A 24947-nucleotide genomic window follows, 5' to 3' on the forward strand; every position below is an offset into this window, starting at 1 on the left:
ACATTCTTTTGCATACTGAACCGGTTATTCTCGTTTTTTTTCTGCATCTACACATCGCTGGAACGTCTTGATTTAGTTGAACGGTATAAGTATCAACCGGACTGTGAAAACTAGATGGAGTAGTCGAGCAGATGCTGTAAATGTTATGGTAAAAAAATTATTGGAATTCGTCATTGCCCTGGAACAGCTCACAGAAGGAGAAAATGCAACCACAAAATGAGATATATCTTTAATTCTCAATTCAATTAATTCTCGGTATTGCCGTTTCCGTTTCTTTTATTTCTGAGCCTTTTGAAAACTATTCTCCCAGAAATCAATGATGCCCAGGAGTATTATCAAGAAAATGGGGTGGATCTGCAACAAAGTTCTGTCAGGCTGATGGCGTTGAGAGATTGCCTTCTTCAGAATAGATGGTGGACACTGCAAAAAAAAAACTCTGCTCTGAAATCAGGATAAGCTTGGAGCACCGTATCTGCAAAAAGAAATGAATGGGTGGTGAACGATTGACTGATGCAGATGAGAAATGTTGTCATAGATAGGTTGACTGAAAAAATATCTTGCAGATTTCAACAAGTTCACAATCTTGCAAGTAAATACATTTTTTACACCGTCAAATCTGCTTGATGATGATTATGATTGTCAGCTTGGTGAAGTTGATGAAGATATAGAAAAAGATAAATTCTTTGCCGAAAGGAAGAGATTACAGTATTTTGTGAAAGCTTCAGGAAAAGACAAAATCAATGGACCGCTTGAACTTTTGAACTTTATACAGAGATACCATCTTAAGGATTCTGTCCCTAATATTGTGATCTTGCTGCGCATTTTCCTTACCCGAGCTATTAGTGTTGCCAGCTGTGAGCACTCTTTCTCGAAACTGAAGCTCATAAAAAACTACCTTCGATCAAAAATTAGCTTACAGACTTGGTAATCCTCTCTGTAGAAAGTCAACAGAGTGAATTTTGATAGAGTTATTGATAACTTTGCCGAAAAAAACGCGAAAAGTATGTTTGTAAATTTTCAACGGACTTGATGCCTTGCGATAGTTCTCTCACAAAATAAATTTATAGCCTTATTTTCAATTCATAAATACATTTATTTAAAAAAAATTAAAACTATTTTTAAAAGGATTGAAACATTATTAACAACAAATTTCTTAAATTTCGCGCATAAACTGAGCGATTACGCACACTGATTTCAAAAAGCACAAATAAAATATGTTTTTTCTCTTCGGGAGGCTCGACCTCTTAATAATAACATTATGAAGAAAAAGAAAAGAAAACTGCATTGGACTATCCTCTCCTTGATACAGCAAAGTTTTAATGAAATAACAACAATGAAAAAGTAAACAAAAATGATTTTATCATTACTTAACCTTTCATGTTTGCAAATGTTCTCATTTAAATTTATAAATTCAAAGTTAAAATAGTCTCATTTAAATTTATTTTTAAAAAAAATGTTTTCTAAAATGTGTGACTTTCCATTTCTTAAATTTTGCGCTTAAGCCGAGTGATTACACACGAGGATTTCAAAAGCGCTGATACAAGACGTTTGGACCTCTTAATAATAACATTATGAAGAAAAAGAAATCAAAACTACATCAGACTATCCTCTTTTTGATGCAACCATGTTATTTGGCTAATATTCCGACTTTAATAACAATAAAAAAGTAAATAAAGGTTTACTTCATAAGATCTCTAGCTATGGTATTGCTGGAAATGTATTCTCAATTATTAAATCATTTCTTTCTGATAGGTTCATAAGAGTAGTAGTTGAGGGGCAAAAATCAGAAGCTCACAGTATTAATGCCGGTGTCCCTCAGGGGTCCATCCTGGGCCCAACTCTTTTCCTGATCTACATTAATGATCTTCCAAATCACATCCTTACATCATTTGTAGACATCTATGCTGACGACACTACCATTTATGGTAGCACATCTAAGACAGTAAACGACCAAGTTCTCTCCAATTCTCTCTCCTCTGATCTTGAACACGTAGTACAATGGGGTAAGGAGTGGCTGGTTACTTTTAATGCATCTAAAACCAAGCTTCTCTCTTTACATCATCAACATTTTGGCATCAATTGAAATGAATGGCTCTCGTCTTCAGGAGGCCTCAAGTTTTGACAAGCTTCTTGGCTTGACTATTGCTCCTGATCTTAAATGGAACACGTACATCAAATCTGTTGCCAAGGCCGCTGGAAAAATGGTGGGATCTTTCTATCGATCCGGTAGATATCTCACTGCTGATGCTATTCTCTATCTATATAAGAGCCAGGTACGTCCAAGGATGGAATACTGTTGCCACATCTGGGCAGGAGCTGCTAGAAAGGACTTGGCCTGCCTTGATAGAGTTCAAAATAGACTTCGTAGCCTTGTAGGAGATGTCCTTTTCTCTTCCTTGCAACCTCTATCTCACAGAAGAGATGTTGCGAGTTTGTCTCTGATGTATCGTTATTTTCATGGAAAGTGTTCGACTGAGCTTCAATCTATGGTCCCTCCTCGCAAAACTTTCACAAGAAACACTCGTCTAGCTGTAAACACTATCAATAATTCCCCCCACTCTTTATCTGTGCCTAAACCTAAACGTAGATTCCATGAACAAAGCTTCTTTCTTAGAACTGCACGCCTGTGGAATTGTCTTCCGTTTTCCTGCTTTCCGGCTGACTACAATATGGTTGTCTTCAAGTCTAACGTAAACAAGTTCTTGATGAGCCGTTCCATATAAGTTATCAAATTTACCAAATTTTCATTACTAATGATTACTATATTGTCCAATTTCTACTGTACACTCTTTAACCCTTATCCTTGAGTGGCCTTTTGTCCTTGATAATGTGGTGATGCCTATGTAAAAAAAAAAAAAAATCTATTGCCAAGGTCACTGGAAAAATGGTAGGATCCTTCTACCGCTCCAGTAGATATCTCACTCCTGATGCAATTCTCTACCTATATAAAAGCCAAGTACGGCCAATGATGGAGTACTGTTGTCACATCTGCACAGGAGCACTTTTCTCTTCCTTGCAACCTCTTTTCCACAGAAGAAATGTTGCGAGCCTGTCTCTGCTTTATCATTATTTTCATGGCAAGTGCTCATGTGAGTGTCGATCTATGGTCCCCCCCGCCAAACTTTCACGAAAAACACTCGTCTAGCCAAAACCACTATCAATAATTTCCCACACTCTTTATCCGTGCCTAAACCCAAACATAGATCCCATGAACAAAGCTTTTTCTTAGAACTGCACACCTGTGGAACTGTCTTCCGATTGCCTGCTTTTCAGCTGACTACAATCTGATTGTCTTCAAGTCCAACATAAACAAGTTCTTGATGAACCGTCTCCCTAAGTAATCCAATTTACTAAATTCCCACTACTTATGTTTACTACACTATAATCACATTGACTAATGTACACCCATTAGCCCTTTTCCTCGAATGGCCCCCAGGCCTTGATAAATGGTGATTCCTGTGTAAAAAAAAAATATATATATATACATATGCATTTACAGCTGCTAGCGTCTGTTAACTCATATGATGACTTTTAAAATGCAAAAATAAAGGGGTGCAATTCTGCGGCAAAAAACGAGAGAAAGTGATTGGAGAGTTCCACTAATTCACTACAAGAAAAAATAATATCAGACCAAAGAAAAAGGTTAGTCATCGCCGAAAGAACAAAGTTTCTGAAAAAAAAATGCAGCCAAATGCATCTATTTATACAATTTGTACACCGATTCAAAGAAAGAGCAAGATATTGTAAATTTCAAAAACTTGGCAGGAGTGAAATTAGTCAGGAATTAATTATGGTGTGTGATTAACCATAACATTAAGCCTACAAATAAGACAAACACAGAAGGTTTACTTCATAAGATCTCTAGCTATGGTATTGCTGGAAATGTATTCTCAATTATTAAATCATTTCTTTCTGATAGGTTCATAAGAGTAGTAGTTGAGGGGCAAAAATCAGAAGCTCACAGTATTAATGCCGGTGTCCCTCAGGGTTCCATCTTGGGCCCAACTCTCTTCCTAATTTACATTAATGATCTTCCAAATTACATCCTAACATCATTCGTAGACATTTATGCTGATGACACTACCATCTATGGTAGCACATCTAAGACTGTAAATAACCAAGTTCTCTCTGATTCTCTCTCCTCTGATCTTGAGCACGTGGTACAATGGGGAAAGGAGTGGCTGGTTACTTTTAATGCATCTAAAACTAAGCTTCTATCTTTACATCATCAACGTTCTGATCCGCATCTGGCATCAATTGAAATGAATGGCTCTCGTCTTGGGGAGGCGTCATATTTTGACACGCTTCTGGGCTTGATCTTTACTTCTGATCTGAAATGGAACACATACATTAAATCTGTTATTGGAGCCGCTGAAAAAATGGTGGGATCCTTCTATCGATCCAGTAGATATCTCACTGCTGATGCTATTCTCTATCTATATAAGATGGAGTACTGTTGCCACATCTGGGCAGGAGCTGCTAGAAAGGACTTATCCTGCCTTGATAGAGTTCAAAATAGACTTCATAGCCTCGTAGAAGATGTCCTTTTTTTCCCCCTGCAACCTCTATCTCACAGAGGAGATGTAGCGAGTTTGTCTTTGCTTTAGCGTTATTTTTATGGAAAGTATTCGACTGAGCTTGAATCTATGGTCCCCCCTCGCCAAACTTTCACAAGAAACACTTGTCTAGCTGAAAACACTATCAATAATTCCCCCCACTCTTTATCTGTGTCTGAACCTAAACATAGATTCCATGAACAAAGCTTCTTTCTTAGAACTGCACGCCTGTGGAACTGTTCCTGCTTTCCAGCTGACTACAATATGGTTGTGTTCAAGTCCAATGTAAACAAGTTCTTGATAAGCCGTTCCACTTAAGTTAACGAATTTACTGAATTTCCATTACTAACAATTACTATATTGTCCAATTGACTACTGTACACTTTTTAACCCTTATCCTTGAGTGGCCCCTGGGCCTTGATAAGTGGTGATGCCTATGTAAAAAAGAAAAAATAAATAAATAAATAAATATGACTTTATCATTTCATAACATTTTCAGGTGCCCACATGTTCTTATTTAAATTTATTTTTATATTGGTTTCTTGTAGCCAATTAATTTAACTTTTTTTTTAAATTTTAATAGTACGTTTTTGTTTTGAAAAATAATATTTGGTTTCTTTTGTTTCATATTAACGTTTACATAATTCCCTTCATATTAATGTTATTATTATTCAAATTATTGAAAAGAATTTGTTAAATCAAAATTTAAAAACAAGAGAATTGTGTAAACATTAGTTCAATGAAAATAAATATTTTGAGGCTTTTGGGAATTTTGAAGGTTTTTAGAGGTTGTCATATGCCAGCAGTGTGGAGGGGCGGCAAAACAAGTAATCATATGCCAGCGGTAAAGGGGGCAAAACAGGTATTGATATGCCAGCGGAGGGGGAAGGGGACAAAACAGGTAATTATATTCCAGCAGGGTGGGAACAGGCAGTTATATGCCAGCGGGGAAGTGGAGGGGCGGCAAATTTTACGACCACCCCGGGCGGCAAAATCTGATGCTACGCCACTGACTCGGATGAATTAATAACTGTTGATATACATTTTTGAGCCAATCAGAATCATCAGTGAAATTATCAAGTTATTATTTAGGATCAACTTCAGAAATTCTCAAGCGCATAGATAAAAACAAAAGTTTAATTGATCTCCAGTTGAGTAGGGACAATCTTAGCCGAGTTTATTCTGTCCTGTGAATATTTCATAAAACTTGATTGTCAACAAAATCTGCCTCACTACCTTAGCTAATCGCCTCATTCCTTCTATTGTTTATATTGTATTTAACGTTCTTTGTATAGAGTTCACACTTCCTATTTGAACACATTCTTAGCAGTGCTGCTTAAAACTTATCCTGATGTCTTTTATATTCATTAAAGTCTTTATGATCTTTCAAACGTTTACAGAATCAATTTTTGTTTTGCAAAGACACTTATTCTCAGAACAAGTATTCTTTGTTTTCAATCTTTGTGATTCACTTGTTTTGATATATATAAAATGCTTTTTTGTGAGCACATTCTTCGCTTTACTACTCATTTTTGTGTATTTTGAATATAATATTCCCCCAACTCCATACATACCTTCCTCCAAAAATGCATCTATAATTGATAGCAGCTTTTAACTTAGAATTCCTCGTAAACTGCACTTCTTTATGTAAAAAAAAAGATTGTGCTTCAATCAAAGTGTCCTCCTCCACTCTCTCTCTCTCTCTCTCTCTCTCTCTCTCTCTCTCTCTCTCTCTCTCTCTCATTTTTTAAAATTTAATCCTTGGTAGTTAGTTCATATTAAACAAAGGAATTACAATTTGTGCTTTAAATCCAAAACGTTAAAATATATTCTACTTATTATATGAATAAAAAAAAACATTTCAAAAATAGTCAAAAAGACTGTGACTTTCCTAATCCTTAACGAATGATAATTTATTTAACTCAATTGATATTTAGTAACAAGACGAATTTCTAAAACATCAAAATAACTTTAGAAAATGCATTCACATCTTATAAATTCGCATCTTATAAATCCATATCTTATAAATTCACATCTTATAAATTTACATTTTATAAATTCACATCTTATAAATTTACATTTTATAAATTCATATCTTACAAATTCATATCTGATAAATTCACATCTTATAAATTCACAACTTATAAATACACACCTCATAAATCCACATCTTATAACTTCATATCTTCTAAATCCACATCTTCTAAATTCACATCTTATAAATACACATCTTATAAATCCAAATCTTATAAATCCACATCTTATAAACTAATATCTTCTAAATTCACATCTTATAAATCCACATCTCATAATATGCATCTTATAAATTCATATCTTATAAATTCATATTGTATAAATTAATCTAATAAATTTTCAATATATAAATTTACATCTTATAAATTCATATCTTATAAATTTACATTTTATAAATCCACATATTATAAATCAACATCTTATAAATTCACATCTCATAAATTCACATCTTATAAATTCACATCTTATAAATCCACATCTTATAAAATTGCATCTTATAAATTCACATCTTATAAATTCATATCTTATAAATTCACATCTTATAAATTTGCATCTTATAAATTTGCATCTTATATATTCATATCTTATAAGTTAATATCTTATAAATTCATATCTTATAAATACACATTTTATAAATCAAAATCTTATAAATGCATATCTTATAAATACACATTTTATAAATCAACATCTTATAAATTCATATCTTATAAATACACATTTTATAAATCAAAATCTTATAAATTCATATCTTATAAATACACATTTTATAAATCAACATCTTATAAATTCATATCTTATAAATTTACATCTTATAAATTTACATCTTACAAATTTTATAAGTTTACATTTTATAAATTAACTCCTTATAAATCCATATCTTATAAATTCACATCTTAAAAATTCACATTTTATAAATTTACATCTTATAAATTCACATTTTATAAAGTCATATATTATAAATTCATATTTTATAAATCCACATCTTATGAATTCATATCTTATAAATTTGCATCTTATAAATTTACATCTTATAAATCCACATCTTATAAAATTACATCTTATAAATTCATATCTTTAAATTCACATCTTATAAATATATCGTTCTGAAATCTTTAATCATTATTTTTCTTGAATCAACCGTAGAATTTTCACGAGTTCAGCTCATTTTAATACATTTGTAATCGAGAGCAGCTTTTAAATTAGAATTCCTAGTAAAGTATTTATCCTTACGTTTTTATGTGAACACAAAAAAACGGACATTGTGCTTCGATTGCAGAGTGAAGTATTGAAGGGTTTGCACAGACTAAGTATGCACCAACCATTGCACAATTATCTCACAGTTTCTGGCGCAGTGAAGGCTGCATCGCAGTAAGTATAAATAGCTTCAATTTTATTCTTTTTTATTAACGAGTCATCATTTATCAAGGCCAAAACATATGAGGATTAATAGGGTTGTATGCAATTAAAGAAAGCAAATTACGCATTCACTTCAATCACACTGATCTTAACTGTCTGGACACAAAAAAAATTCTCACCAGTAATATGCCTTTTGAGTGCTTATCCAGTTTTACCTCAATGATAAACATTTGTAATTGCACAAAAACTTTATTATGTGCATATCTGTTAGGTTAAAAAAAGAACTGTACACCAAAATTTACACAAACTTATTCAGTATTTTTGTTTTTAAAAAATAAAATTTGATTAGTAAACAATTTCTAGCCATTATTATTCTGATGACTGTGTTATATTTAAACTCTCTTTTAATTAAAGGGGAGATAATCGGTGATAATTCCAAGAAAGTGACAAATGAGACATCTAGCATTTAAAATATGTTTGGAGAAAATACTTGATGAATTTGCACATTTTTGATGTACTGTCTTTTGTAAACCTAGCATGTAAGTACATTAAAAAAAAATGCACCATTTCGTTTATTTTCTTTTTATGAGCAATTTTAAATATTAGAGTAAAACTGAATAGGCACCATTTTTGTATAGGTTTGACAAAATCTCTCTCATTGACAAGCAATTTACATATTTTCTATGGTGACTGAGATTGCAGGTTGTCAGAAAACGTCAGACAAAAGGAAATAAAACAATAAAATTGATGATGATGATGATGATGATGATGATGATGACGACGACGACGACGACGACGACGACGACTGGATTTTATGCATACATACACCAGTGGCATTCACTCTGGGCTGATTGAACCGGTTTCCCTTGAAGGAACAAATGGCTAGGAAATATCAAATTCACAAGTGGTTCCCAGTCACATGCATATCGATCAGGGAAGATGATGATGTTAGATTTTTGCAATTCTTGTAGGGAGGTGTCAGTATTTACATTTTATAAACTCATATCTTACAAATTCATATCTGATAAATTCACATCTTATAAATCTACATCTTATAAATTCACAACTTATAAATACACACCTCATAAATCCACATCTTATAACTTCATATCTTCTAAATCCACATCTTCTAAATTCACATCTTATAAATACACATCTTATAAATACAGCGCCTGGTATTCTCAAATGGTCACCCATCTGGTACTGACAAGGCTCAACGTTTCTTAACTTCAGTGATCTAAGGGAACGGATGTGTCAATGTGATTATTAGGGTTTGGCATTAAACAATGCCAGAAATGGTTGATATGCTGTAAAACAGCTTTATATTTGTTAAAATGATATCTTGTAACTCTGTGTGCATTTCTTTGAATTGACAGTGTTCTGGAAAATGCTTCGAGTAATGACCGTGAATTATTACTTAATGGAATCAATTCACTTTATCTGCTCTGTAAAACTCCAGAGTTACGGACGAAAGGTAAGCATTTTAATTCTTGGATTTTATTTCATTTTATCCAATAAGATCTCAATATTTGGAAATTTGTTTTTTATATATAAATATATTTTTGTCTCTACTGGATTTTGCAAGATGCAAAGAAAAAAAATAGAATTTGTGTTTATGTGTATATATATGTGCATATATTTATATAATTTTATGTACAGGAATTATTCCTAGACTAATTAACTGATCATTATAAATTTTGGAATACAGCTGAAATCAAAATGTCAAAACTCCTCGCCAACTTAATTTGCCACACAAACTTCTCATAACACAATTCACCACACCAACTCATCATAACACAATTCACAACACCAACTCATCGTAACACAATTTACCACACCAACTTATCGTAACATAATTCACCACACCAACTCATCATAGCACAATTCATCCCACCAATTCATCGTAACCAAATTCACCACATCAACTCATCGTAGCACAATTTACCACACCAACTCATCATAAGCCAATTCATCACACAAACTCATTGTAGCACAATTCACCCCCCCAACTCATTGTAAACAATTCACCACACAAACTCATCATAGCACAATTCACCACACCAACTCATCATAACATAATTCACCACACCAACTCATCGTAAACAATTCACCACACCAGCTCATTGTAAACAATTCACCACACTAACTCATCATAGCACAATTCATCACACCAACTCGTAACATAATTCACGGCATAAACTCATTGTAGCACAATTCACCACACCAACTCATCATAACACAATTCATTACACCGACTCATTGTAACCCAATTCATCACACAAACTCATCGTAGCACAATTCACCACACCAACTCATCGTAAACAATTTACCACACCAACTTATTGTAGCACAATTCACCACACCAACTCATCGTAACATAATTTACCACACCAACCCATCATAACACAATTCATCACACCAACTAATTGTAACCCAATTCATCACACAAACTCATCATAGCACAATTCATCACATCAACTCATCGTAATCCAATTCATCACACAAACTCATCGTAGCATAATTCACCACACCAACTCATCATAACACAATTCATCACACCAACTCACCGTAACACAATTCACCACACCAACTCATCACAGGACAATTCATCACTAACTCATCGTAATCCAATTCATCACACAACCTCATCGTAGCACAATTTACCACACCAACTCATCGTAAACAATTCACCACACCAACTCATCATACCACAATTCACCACACCAATTCATCATAGCACAATTCATCACACCAACTCATCGTAACATAATTCTCCACACCAACTCATTGTAACACAATTTACCACACCAACTCATCGTATCAAAATTCATCACACCAACTTATTGTAACATAATTCACCACACAAACTCATCGTAACACAATTTTCCACACCAACTCATCGTAACATAATTCATCACACCAACTCATCATAACACAATTAGTCATAAATGCTATGAGCGATCTACAATGCAACTGCCATGGCTCAAGAGTCATCCTTATATCACACCTGGGCAAGTGTATTCTTGTACCATAAGAATGTCCAGTGAGAGCATGCACAAACCATTCTCAGACGCTTTTGTGCATGCCTATTACATTTTGTGGGCTATATTTAGTTTAATTTAGCTTTATGTAAAGGAAGTTAGAAGCCATTTGTGAAAAATCAGATACCTCATATTCCTGTGGCATTTTAAAAATAAATATTTTCCAAATTTAATATTTTTAGTTTTTTTAAGGATTTTTAGGGTGCATAATATGCATACAGCCTACCATTTAAAAAGTCAAATATTTCAGATCTGCATTGAATTTGTTCCATAGTCGTTAGACAACAATTACTCTCTGAATTTCAATTTCTTTTTAATAATTTCCGTTAATTTAAATCTTAAATGTGAAACATTTTCTAGAATCAAATTGCACGATGGATTTTGATGAAGATTAGAATAGGTTTACTATCATTATATGAGGATTTTCATCTTCATAATAGGACACAAAGGTCTTATTTACAACATGAAAAGAAACTGGAATCTTAGGAAAATCTCCATAATTCCAGTAATTATAGAAACAACCGGACTCATGAAAAAGAATTTTAAAAGCTACCTAGTAAATATACCCGGTGAACCAAGTGCAAGAGAAATACAAACAATTGCATTTGGACAGTAAGAATCTTGGAACATATGAACTAGTATCTGGTAGGAATCCCCATCCTCAACTAGAAGAAAATAATAAGAATTTTTTTTTTAAGTGCTGTTCCATGAATTAATTTTACCTGTCCTGGGGCAGGTATTCTTCTAGGGTTACATATCAGTTAGCAGTCATGTGCTTTTGTTAGTAAGTGTACAATTAATAAAAGCACATCCAACGTTACGTAGGAATGAACGATAATCAGTGAGTATGCATGCTTCCATCGCAGGCCAACATATTACAATTTATATTCTTTTCCTTTTCATTTCTATAATTTTTAAATTTTAAGTTTTTAAATGAAATTAAATATAAAATGATGTAAAAAGTTGTCGTTGCTATCAATGGATCTCAGGTTGTTTACCTTTTTTTCTTTTTTTTCAATTTTCTTATTTGAATCTCTCTTGCACTTGGTTCACCGTGTACACTATTATAGGTATAGATCTATGTGAGCCCCAGAAAGTAGCCAGCAACGAAAGAAGGAATGAAGAAGAAAAAACAGATTGTTTGATTATGTTTGGTTTTCCACAAACTTTACCGTCTTCTTTGTTTCTTGAAACTTTTTTCACATCAACAATTTTAAAGTTTCAATTTTTATACTTAATAATCATGTAATATCATTTGCTATTGATTTCATCTGAAGAGAAAAGAACAAATTTTCGAAACTCCAAGAATTACGGAAAAAATCTTCACTGTATTCTCTACTTTTGAACTGTAATGTTCACAAATATTGAGAATTCTTTTTTCATGATAGGATTAAATCTATAAATATTCATATTTCTATATAAATATTTGTATATTACTTTTTTGAATGCACACACATATATATATATATATATATATATATATATATATATATATATATATATAGACTACCAAGACTATATACATATATATATTTCCTTTTAGTGCTTCATGATGGAGCCCTTTCATCGGTCCTAAAACTGTGCAAAATGGAGGATACAATCGCTCTCGTTGCCATGCAAGCTCTAAACCTCATTGTTGAGGACCATCAAACACACAGTATTATCGTGGACAGTCAACGAGTGCAAGCTTTACCTCATATTCTCAGTCTGTGTACGAGGAAAGAACATCAGGTGAGATGAACTTCTACATAAAACTTATTTGATATCGAATTGAGTTATTTTGGTAAAAGTTTTTATGCTTCAAATTTTTAATAAATGTTTTGTAAATCATAGTTTCTACTGAATATTGAACGTTGACAGGTACTACAACTTTGAGTCAGAATGAACTTGGTAATAATAGCAACTAAGGAATGGCAATACCCTATAAAAGCTTACGAATCCGGACTTTACCTGATGTACGACTGCATGCTTTTGAGTGTTTAGTATTATTATAAGTATTATGTTTCGATATTTTCAATTGCACAATGGCATATATGTAAGGTTAGTGGAAGAGAACCTCAGCAGTGTTCTTCATTGTTAAGAAAATTTAGAAGTAAGAGTGCAATATTTTTATATATATATATATATATATATATATATTTTTTTTTTTTTTTTTTTTTTTTTTTGAAACCGACGGTACCCATGTTGCTCTAATTTTCTGTCATTTTACTATGCTTCATTATCCCCGGTTAAACCCCAGACTGCACACTGGCATGATCATTTTCATGATAGTTTTCTGGGTGGTATTACTTCCATGCTGGCACATGACAAATTGGAAGCGGGTGCTTTGTTTGTGACACCATCACTGGAAGATTGCTGTTCAGAGCCAATGGGCGCTTCCTATCCAGTTTGTTTTTTCAACAGACCCCCCTCTCTTTCCTAGATGTATTGCTTTCACCACAGCTGAGGAAATTCATTTACCCAGGTAAATGGTAACCATCCAGAATATCAAAGAGATGCTAACAGGTGCTACATCTGGCCCAAATAACCTGAAATTGTGCAAGTTAGGGCATTCATTTTCCTAAGGTATTATATACCTACTTACCTGAATACATATTGTGCCCAATATTCCCAAATGGTCACGCATCTAGTATTAGCAAGACTCACCATCACTTAACTTTGATGATTAAATAAGAACTGATGTGTCAGTGTGATTATGCTGCATTATAAGTAAAACTAATTAATAATAATAAAAAATATCTCTAATCTGGTCATCATCATCAGCAGCAGCATCACTATGATCAGTTTAACGTATAGTCCACACATTTTAATCTATAAAAACTTTAATTACTTACACACACTTTTGCTCTGTGATTCAACTGATATCTCAACCTAGTTGGTCATATTTGACAACAGCTGCCTAGTTGTCAAATTTGATGATTGACGATGTCATTTGTATCACGTGATTACAATTTTGTTTTTACACTTTGATAAATTTCTCTGATTAAAAATAAATATTAATTATACTAAAAGTTATTTTCAGTTGATTTGTTATCGTTTTTTGTTATTTTATTACTGTTATTATCTGCGTTTTCATTTTCACAACAAAATTGATAACATAAAATTGTATCAGGTATAAATAAAGACATATTTTCTCTTGTGGATAAGTATCCCTGCTAGGTGGTTTGGCTACACGCTGACCAATCAGCTTGCAGGTCACATTGATTCCATCTGTCCCCTGAAGAACTACTTCAGCCCTTTTTGGGAATCACAGTTGATCAGCAGAGAGAACTCTGCAAGCAACTAGGAAAAACACCCCTTTTCTCTCTCCTGTCCTTGTCCACAGGAAAATCAAGCATCAATTATCTTTACTTAAAGATAAATGCTGACAGATTTACTGGACTCCAAAGAACTTTCACCTCTTCATTTTCCTCACTCAGACATTGTCCAACTTTCTCCCTCTTAAATAAATCCTTTGTTGTTATAAAAGAGGTTTTATTTTTCCTTTCATGTGACAGTTTTCAGCACATAGAATGAATATATAAAAAGCGCATCTCATTTCTGTAATTTCATTATACAATATTTCTGGACTTTGTAAATTTCTTAATTGTTTGGTTATATTTTTCCCCGATTGGCATAAAATTCTGTATAAATATGCTCAATCAAAAGCAAAAATATTTTTCATAAAACTTTTGTATTTATAGATGACAAGATAAACCTTAATTTTCTTTTCCTTCTCATTCTTTGTCTTTCCCAGATGCAACTTGTCTCACTCAAAATTTTAGCTCACATATCAACAAGCAGTGATTGGAATCGGCACAGAATCATTCAGGTAACTTCTTTTCCCACACATAAAATTATTACTAGGGCAGCAGAATATTCTTATCATTGTTTTGACTCGACACAGTTAATCAACCGAGAACCACATCACTCTATATAAAAGCATATAAAATATCAATGGATACACACTCAAAAGTCAAAACAACGAAAAGAATATGCTGTTGTTCAGCCCTACTTATTGTTATTGTTATTGTGTTCCTGTTTCACAGATTGTCTCAAAGCAAAATAGCATACAATGAAGAAATTCGACATTGCCAAAGTGTAATAATTCTAAATGCAAATCATACATTTTTATTATATGCCTTGGTTTATTCTTTAAATCGATTCAGCAGATTATTGTATACATTTTCTTATATCATGCTTTTCTATAACAAACAAATAAATGCATAACTGTTCTTTTATATATATATATATATATATATATATATATATATATATATATATATATATATATATATGATATAGTCATGCACAAACAGCTGCTTTGTCTTTTCAAAATTCATTAGTGTGACTAGATGTAGCAAGCATATTAATCTTGAGATTCGAACCTTGAACATCATTCATTACTAATCATGAGAATCCAATATCTGCGGTTATTAATGGAAGAAATATATTTAACCCATTAAACGATGGAATGATAGAATTCAAGCCTTTTACATTTTTTTTTTTATTATTAATGATTCATTTTTTTATCAAGGCCAAAGGCCACTCAATAATGATAAGCATTAATTAGATTGCTAGGTAGATGGCAACGAATACTGTGGATGATTAAAATAAATGGAAGAACAAAATTGAATTACGTAAGGGGATGGGTTGACAGGTATTTGTATGTTGACATTAGCCATATTATAGTCTGCATGGAAGTAGTCCAGTAGTAATGTTTTCTACAGATGGGAAGTTCTTAACTTTAAAATCTGTTTATGGAAATTTAATTTGGTTTTAGGCACACAGAGGACAAAAGGAAAGTTCTTTGCAAGACGAGTTCTTTCTGTAAATGGTTTGCAGTTATGTTCAACATATTTAACGCTTAAGTAATTACGAGTACATCTGCTAGTATAGTTTCAATTGTTTTACTTATTTCTTTTCTTTGTATTATTCGCATTATTTGGACTACTGTTCTCATCTTGAATTTTATTCTCACAATATTTCAGCTGATATAATCTCCGCCCTTCTTCATGTGTGTACTGACAAACTCCAGAATCGTTCTGTCGAATTCGGGAATCTGTACAGAGTCTTGGCATAGCGAATAAAGTACTAAGTAAAATTTAGTTCTAAGTGACACCCGTCTGAAGATTGAAGATTCAATCCTCAGTGCAAGCGATACTAAGAATATAATTCTGGTTATGGTTGATGGAATGAGATTAGAATTAAATAAAAGGTTCCATTCAAAATTCCATAAAGATTCCGGGTTCAACAGAAAAATTCCTGAGCTCAAGAAGATATAACGGAGAAGGTCGGAAGTAATGGTGAGAAAATAACACGCAGGATGAGAAAAGTAGTCCAAATAATATAAATTATCAATTTTCATTTTAAACATTCAGAAACATATTTCCTTTTTTTTGTTTATTTGTTTCCTTTGTTTTTATTTATTTCCTTTCTTTATTTACTTCCTTTATTTACTTTTTTTTTTTTTTTTTTTACTTATTTCTTTTTTTTACTTCTTTTTTTTATACTTATTTCTTTTCTTGGTTTATTATTTACTTATTTGCTTTTTTTGTTTATTTATTTCCTTTTTTACTTATTTTTTTTTACTTATTTCCTTTTTTTGTTTATTTCTTTTCCTTTTTTTACTTATTTCCTTTCTTTTACTTATTTCCTTTTTAGCTTTATTTATTTCCTTTTTTTACTTATTTCCTTTTTTGTTTATTTATTTCCTTTTTTTAATTATCCTTTTTTGTTTATTTATTTCCTTTTTTGTTTACTTATTTCCTTTTTTGTTTATTTATTTCCTTTTTTACTTATTTCCTTTTTTTGCTTATTTATTTCCTTCTTTAATTATTTCCTTTCTTGTTTATTTATTTCTTTTTTTAATTATTTCCTTTTTTGTTCATTTATTTCCTTTTTTACTTATTTAATTTTTTTGTTTATTCATTTTCTTCTTTATTTATTTCCGTTTTTGTTTTATTTATTTCCTTTTCTTACTTATTTCTATTTTTTTAAATTTATTTTCCTTTTTTTACTTATTTTTTTGTTTATTTATTAACTGCTTTTTACTTATTTCCTTTTTTATTTATTTCCTCTTTTGTTTATTTATTTCCTTTTTTTTACTTATTCCGTTTTTGATGATTTCCTTTTTTGTTTATTTATTTCCTTTTTTTGTTTATTTATTTCCTTTTTTTGTTTATTAATTTCCTTTTTTTACTTATTCCTTTTTTGTTTATTTCCTTTTTTGTTTATTTATTTTCCTTTTTTTACTTATTTCTCTTTTTGTTTATTTATTTTATTTTTTTACTTATTTAATTTTTTGTTTATTTATTTCCTTTTTTTCTTATTTCCTTTTCCGGTTTATTTATTTCATTTTTTACTTATTTTCTTTTTTGTTTATTTACTTCCTGTTTTACTTATTTATTTTTTGTTTATTTATTTCCTGTTTTTTACTTATTTCCTTTTTTGTTTAATTATTGCCTTATTTTACTTATTTCCTTTTTTTTTGTTTATTTATTTCCTTTTTTTACTTATTTCTTTTTTTGTTTATTTATTTCCTGTTTTTTACTTATTTCCTTTTTTGATGATTTCCTCTTTTGTTTATTTATTTCCAGTTTTTGTTTATTTATTTCCTGTTTTGTTTATTTATTTCCTTTTTTTGTTTATTTATTTCCTTTTTTTACTTATTTCTTTTTTTGGTTTATTTATTTCATTTTTTTTTTTCTTATTTCCTTTTCAGGTTTATTTATTTCATTTTTTACTTATTTCCTTTTTTGTTTATTTACTTCCTGTTTTACTTATTTATTTTTTGTTTATTTATTTCCTGTTTTTTACTTATTTCCTTTTTTGATGATTTCCTCTTTTGTTTATTTATTTCCTCTTTTGTTTATTTATTTCCTTTTTTTACTTATTTCCTTTTTTGTTTATTTCCTTTTTTGTTTATTTCTTTTCCTTTTTTTTACTTATTTCTGTTTTTGTTTATTTATTTTATTTTTTTACTTATTTAATTTTTTGTTTATTTATTTCCTTTTTTACTTATTTCTTTTTTGTTTATTTATTTTCTTTTTATTTATTTCCGTTTTTGGTTTTATTTATTTCCTTTTTTTACTTCTTTCTTTTTTTTTGTTCATTTATTTCCTGTTTTTTACTTCTTTCCTTTTTTGTTTATTTATTTCCTTTTTTTACTTATTTCTTTTTTTATTTATTTATTTCCTTTCTTTACTTATTTCTTTTTTTGGTTTATTTATTTCATTTTTTTTTCTTATTTCCTTTTCCGGTTTATTTACTTCCTGTTTTACTTATTTCTTTTTTTGTTTATTTATTTCCTGTTTTTTACTTATTTCCTTTTTTGTTTATTTATTGCCTTATTTTACTTATTTCCTTTTTTTTGTTTATTTATTTCCTTTTTTTACTTATTTCTTTTTATTGTTTATTTATTTCCTGTTTTTTACTTATTTACTTTTTTTATTTATTTCCTCTTTTGTTTATTTATTTCCTTTTTTTTACTTATTCCTTTTTTGATGATTTCCTTTTTTGTTTATTTATTTCCTTTTTTGTTTATTTATTTCCTGTATTTTACTTATTTACTTTTTTACTTATTTCTTTTTTTGTTTATTTATTTCCTTTTTTGTTTATTTATTTTCTGTTTTTTTTTTTACTTATTTCCTTTTTTATTTATTTCCTCTTTTGTTTATTTATTTCCTTTTTTACTTATTTCCTTTTTTATTTATTTCCTTTTTTACTTGTTTCCTTTTTTTACTTATATTCTTTCTTGATTTATTTATTTCCTTTTTTTACTTATTTACTTTTTTACTTGTTTTCGTTTTCGGTTTATTTATTTATTTTTTTTTACTTATTTTCTCTTTTTACTTAATTCTTTTTTTTTTACTTATTCCCTTTTTTGTTTATTTATTTCCTTTTTTACTTATTTTCTTTTTTACTTATGTCTTTTTTTTTATTTATTTCCTTTTTTGACTTATTTCCTTTTTTGGTTTATTTCTTTTCGTTTTTTACTTATTTCCTTTTTTTACATATTTATTTTTTTTGTTTATTTGTTTCCTATTTTTATTATTTTTATTTATTTCCTTTTTTACTTATTTCTGTTCTTTTACTTATATCTTTTTTTTACTTATTTCCTTTTTTGGTTTATTTCTATCCTTTTTTTTTGCTTATTTCCTTTTTTTACTTATTTCTTTTTTTTTTTTAGTTATTTTTTTTTATTTATTTATTTCCTTTTTTTCCTCATTTCCTTTTTTACTTATTTCCCCGTGTTTGTTTATTTTTTTTTTTATTTATTTCTTTTTTGTTTATTTATTTCCTTTTTTGTTTATTTATTTCCTTTTTTTACTTATTTCTTTTTTGTTCTTTTTATTCCTTTTTTCTAATTTCCTTTTTTACTTAATTCCTTTTATACTTAATTCATTGAGAAAACTAATATTTTCATGTACAATGTATATATTTTAGGAAGATTTTGCATCTGGTGAAAACTTGAAAGGTATTTTTGAAAACTTTTCTGCTAATACAGAAGTTCTTTGCAATGCCGTTTGTTTGTTGGCGAATTTGGCCACCAGTTCTATAGATCAGGTAAACAGAAATCTTTAAAATATTCCTTTTTTGTTGTTTAATTCATTCAGCAGAACATGTTGTCGATTCCATTTCAAAAGCACCTAAAATCTCTGAAATTATTTTCTTTTCTTATAGGCTACTGAAATAATATAATCTTTGCAAATGCTTATTTAGTTGAGATTTTCAATTGCCAAATCAAATTTTCTGACTTTTCAGTCAAATTCATCCCACTCCAGTTCAATGACTATTTAGTTTCGTAATTGTGCCAGGCAAGATATCAGTTGAAGGCAACGCTGTTCTGTTTTGCTTTCAATATACCTCAGGCATAGCTTACTAGTATATTTAGGTTATGATTTTACTTACTTATTTTGACATTCATCCTGACATCCAAAAATATTTGCCATGTTCCAAACGAATGCTGACAAGGCATGACGGTCTACCGCAGCAGCAGATACAAGAGTTAGACAACCACAGTTCCAGAGGCGATGACTTAGGATCAGATCAGTATTTCTGAGCCAGGTATTCAGCTGATCTCTGCATCGTTTGTGTATGAAATCATTTGGGTGAAAATGAAGAATGTGATCTTACCAGCAAAGACAAAGAGAGGATATATTGTAGCAAGACTCAACAATGGCATTTGAGATAAACTGCTGCTAATGAATACAAAGGATGCAACGCAAGCAATAGTAATCAAACTCCTCAAGCTTTTGTAGGTTGCTTTCAATAATCAGATTTAACCGTTGTACAATAAAATGGTGCAGAATTTATTACCAAATTTGACTTCAGGTCTGGACTAAAGCTGAGATGAACATTGCTGTTACAATTGTTGATATCCACCTCTTCTTGACTTATTGAAGAACTATGGTATTTGAAAGAACTTCAAGAACTTCCCTGTCGAGGGCAATTGGTTGTTTTTCATTTAGGAGAAAACTGGCTATCAGCAGCATCATATTTTGAGCATTGATCTTCATGCTAATCTCGGAGGCATAAAACTGCATCTCGTCTGTCATGGATTGGATGTCAGCATGACAATATTATCTGCATATTCAAGATCTTAGAGTTGGAAATCGTGGTCTACAATGACTCCGGGAAAGTTTGCCAATGCCATTATCTTGTATGAGATCAAATATTTTTTTTGTCTTTTTTTCAGAATGGACTCTTAACCTTTCAAAACAGCCTGTGCTCCCTTCTCTCTGGTGACCATAGCAACAAAATACTCTTTCACATAATACGAGGAATTGCAAATTTTTCCAAGTTTAAACTCAATGCTCCTATTTTGGTAGGTAAACAGTTTTTGCTTTTCAATAGAATTTGCATAAAATGGGCAAAACGCCTTTATTAAACTTAGGCATTTTTGGCCTGTCTGTCAGTTGATCATTTAAAAACTCAAAAACTACTCGTCTTAATTGCATCAAATTTAACATGAATCATGCTTTAGTTGCAAGCTGTGTCATAAGGAAGTGGATAAAAATACTACCACTACCATTACTACTACTACTACTAATAATAATAATAATAATAATAATAATAATAATAATAATAATAATAATAATACAGAAACAGAAGAAACTAGAGATAAGATCAGAAACTAAAAATGGGAAGTGAAATAGCTACAAGGAGGATTCATAAGGATTACAAAAGATGAGACTAACGAAAACACTTGGACATGACTACAAAAAGGAAACCTAAACAGAGAAACTGAATCTCTAATAACAGCCACGCAAGATAACACAATTAGAACCAACCACATAAAAGCAAGGATCAACAAGACACAAGAAAACAGCAAATGCAGACTCTGTGGATGAAGAAGCAAAACAATAAAACACATAATAAGCGAATGCAGCAAACTAGCCCAAAAAGAATATAAGAATAGACACGATCGAGTGGGGAAGGCAGTACATTTGGAATTATGCAAACAATTGCATCTTGAACATCCAGACAAATGGTACAAGCACAAACCAGCAACAGTACTTGAAAATGAAAGTTACAAAATTCTATGGGACATAGATATACAAACGGATAAACCCATCCAAGCAAGACGACCAGATGTCATACTATTTAACAATAAGGAAAAGACCTGTCAGATTTAGATTTTGCTGTTCCAACAGACCACAGAATGAAGATCAAGGAGATGGAGAAGCAGAGCAAATACACCGAACTGGCTAGAGACCTCAAAGGAATATGGAAGATGAGAAAAATAAGGAAACATCACTAATAATAGGAGCAATACCAAAAAACTTTGAAAAGAGAATGGAAGAGATTGGAATCAGAGGGATGGCTGGATAATAGTAATGAAAACGGCTGAAATATTAAGGAAAACTCTAATACACATGAACTACGTGTACAAACTGGACATGCAGAAAATACTACAGATGTAAAACGCAAAGAAGCATTACATGGAAACATGAAAACGGGAATTGTATATTTGTAAGTTAACCCCCTACCTTCTCCCCAATTTTTTTATTTTATGTGTTTTACCAAAAACTGGCGCCACACCAAATAAGTGAGGAGGGTCAAGGGGGTGAAATGACTAAAGAGAGAAAACATTAGCCAGACCTCCACTGGATGAGGGCTAAGAGGACTGGGACCTTGGGGAGGATTTATGCCATCCAAATTCCAGTAAAAACCAATGGTTATCGCCAATGGTAAGTGGCTTTATAATAATTGCACTGGTTATCAAAAGACGTGGAGATTACTGGAATTTTGGGGAGACTTGTTGTCACTCAGACTCTAGAGAATGCCACAACAGAAATCATTGATGATGGCTTGTGTGAGGTCAAAACATGAAAAGATGTATATAGGAAACAAACGTACCAGCTTGGATGACAAAAGGCAGAACTGCATTGATACAGAAGGACACAGAGAAAGGAACCGCCCCCAGCAACTATAGGCCTATCACATGCTTACCCACTATGTGGAAAATACTGACAGCACAACTGAGGGAACAAATCTACCACTCCCAGAATAATCGGGAACTTCTCCTCGAGGAACAGAAAGAATGCCAGAAAGGAAAAAGAGGAACACATGATTTACTATATATAGACCATAAAATCCCAAAGGAGGTAAAAAGAAGGAGAAAGAATTTAGCCATGACATTGATCGACTACAAAAAGGCTTACGACAGGATTTCACAAACATGGATAACAGAATGTTTAAAAATGTATAAAATACCAAGCAGGATTATGAACGTTATTGAAAATGCAATGACAATATGGAGACTGGAACTAAAAGCTGATGGACAACACATAACAGAAATCAACATAGCCAGGATATTCAAATGGAGTTTGGTATGAAAAAGTGTGCACTACTAATTATAAGAAAGGGAAAACTGGGGTGACAGAAGGCATGGAACTAACCAACCAAACGAAGATGAACAAGGCGGCTATAAATACCTAGGAGTACTGGAAGCAGACACCATCAAAGCAACAGAAATGGAAGAGAGAATCGGAAAGGAATACCTCAGGAGAACAAGAAAACTTCTCAAAATCAAATTATACAGCAGAAACACAATAAAAGGTATAAATATATGGGCAATATCACTAGTAAGATACTCTGGGCCGTGCATAGGGTGAACTAAAGAAGAACTGAGACAACTCGATCAGAGGACCAGAAAAATACATACTGCAAAACACTGAAAGAATAATCATAGCAGCAAGAGACACAGAAAAAATCAATAAAACAGAAAACAGAGAGACAAAGGATAAGACAAGAAAAAAAGTGGGAACAGAAACAACTACACAGAAGATTCATAATGATGACAAAAGATGAAAATAACGAAAACACTTGGACATGAATGCGAAAAGGACACATAAGCCAAGAAACTGAATCCCTAATAATTGCAGCACGACAACTCGATAAGAATCAACCACATCAAAGCAAGGGTCGATAAAACACAAGAAAGCAGCAAATGCAGAATCTGTGGACAAAGAGACGAGACAATAAACCATGTAATAAGTGAATGCAGCAAACTGGCCCAAAAGGAATACAAGAACAGACACAACCAAGTGGGAAGGGTAGTACACTGCGAATTATGCAAACAATTGCATCTCGAATGCACAGACAAGTGGTACACACATAAGCCGGCAACAGTACTTGAAAACGAGAATCGTAAAATCCTATGGGACGTGAACATACAAACTGATAAACCCATCCAAGCAAGAAGACTGGATGTCGTAATAATTAACAAGAAAGAAAATCTCAGCCAAATCATAGACTTTGCTGTTCCAGCTGACGACAGGGTGAATATAAAAGAAAAGGAGAAACAGAACAAATACACAGAGCTAGCCAGAGAGCCGAAAGGGATATGGAAGATGAAGAAAATCAAAATAATGCCCATAATAGTAGGAACATTAGGAACAATCCCGAAAAACTTTGAAAAAAGAATGGCAGAGATTGGAATCAAAGAAATGACTGAAAAAATACAATGAACAACAATAATGAAAACAGCTGAAATATTAAGAAAAAAAACCTTGAATGTGGGACACACGAGAGCAACAAGCACAGGCCAAACAAACTGCTGCAAAGGCAAAACATGAAACACTACATGGAACCAAGAATACTGAAGTCGCATATCTATAAGTTCTCTAACCTAACCCTACCCCCATTGCCACATCACTGTCCTCCCCCAAAAAGAGCGAAACCAAATAACCAAGTAGAGTCATGGAGGAAGGAAAGACCGATGAACTGACCAGATATCAGCTGAATGTGCGAAGAGAACTAGGACTTGGGGGAGGTTTATTGACACTCATATCCCAGCAAAGACCAATAGCTACTGCCAACGAGAAATCAATGGCAAACAGCTGTTGCGATAATGCCAATTTATTTGCAAATGCTATCGAAAGAAGTGGAGAGTACTGAAAACCTGGGGAGATTTGTTGTCACTCGCATTCCAGGGAACACCACAGGCTGTTTTCAGGGAAAGATCTCTGAAGACCTGTATGAAAGCTCCTTGAGAGCCAATAATAATAATAATGATGATTAATATTACTATTGCTAATAGTAAAAATAAAACATTTAACAGCTCCCAAACAATTACCAAGAATTCCACCCAATTTGGCATGAATTTTTGTCTTTAGATCCCTTAAGCTTATTTCCTATAATTCAAATCATATAATGAATTTTGATCAAAATGTTAATAATGTTTCTAGAGATAAGCATTAGTATTATTATATCTTGATTTTCATCAGTGGATTTTTAAAACTATTGATGTTGATGGGATGACAGAATTCGATTTTGTAACAATTCATTATAAAATGGTGATAAAGTTGGAACCTTAGCGACACCAATTCATATTAAATTACTTCATCTTTGGTGACTGAAAGATCTCACTTTTAAATGGTTTTTAACCTATTCAGTCACATTGTATCTAATTTTTTACTATTGAGTTGAAACTTCGTGTAATTAATGCACAAATTGAAAGGAAAAATTTGTT

General features: G+C 31.6%; 1 protein-coding gene across 1 annotated transcript in view; it reads left to right on the forward strand.

Moving 5' to 3' along the window:
* LOC145252695 (uncharacterized) overlaps positions 1-24947 on the forward strand; it is a 130601-nt gene that overhangs the window by 98468 nt on the left and 7186 nt on the right. Inside the window, exons 6-11 of the mRNA XM_080112515.1 lie at positions 7867-7958; positions 9323-9420; positions 12531-12718; positions 14724-14798; positions 19415-19534; positions 20667-20795. Coding sequence (XP_079968641.1) covers positions 7867-7958; positions 9323-9420; positions 12531-12718; positions 14724-14798; positions 19415-19534; positions 20667-20795 — 702 coding nt within the window. The remainder of the gene's footprint in view (positions 1-7866; positions 7959-9322; positions 9421-12530; positions 12719-14723; positions 14799-19414; positions 19535-20666; positions 20796-24947) is intronic.

The sequence above is a fragment of the Euprymna scolopes genome, chromosome 29, assembly GCF_053919585.1.
Source record: "Euprymna scolopes isolate OS-2025 chromosome 29, ASM5391958v1, whole genome shotgun sequence".
Lineage (NCBI taxonomy): Eukaryota > Metazoa > Mollusca > Cephalopoda > Sepiida > Sepiolidae > Euprymna > Euprymna scolopes.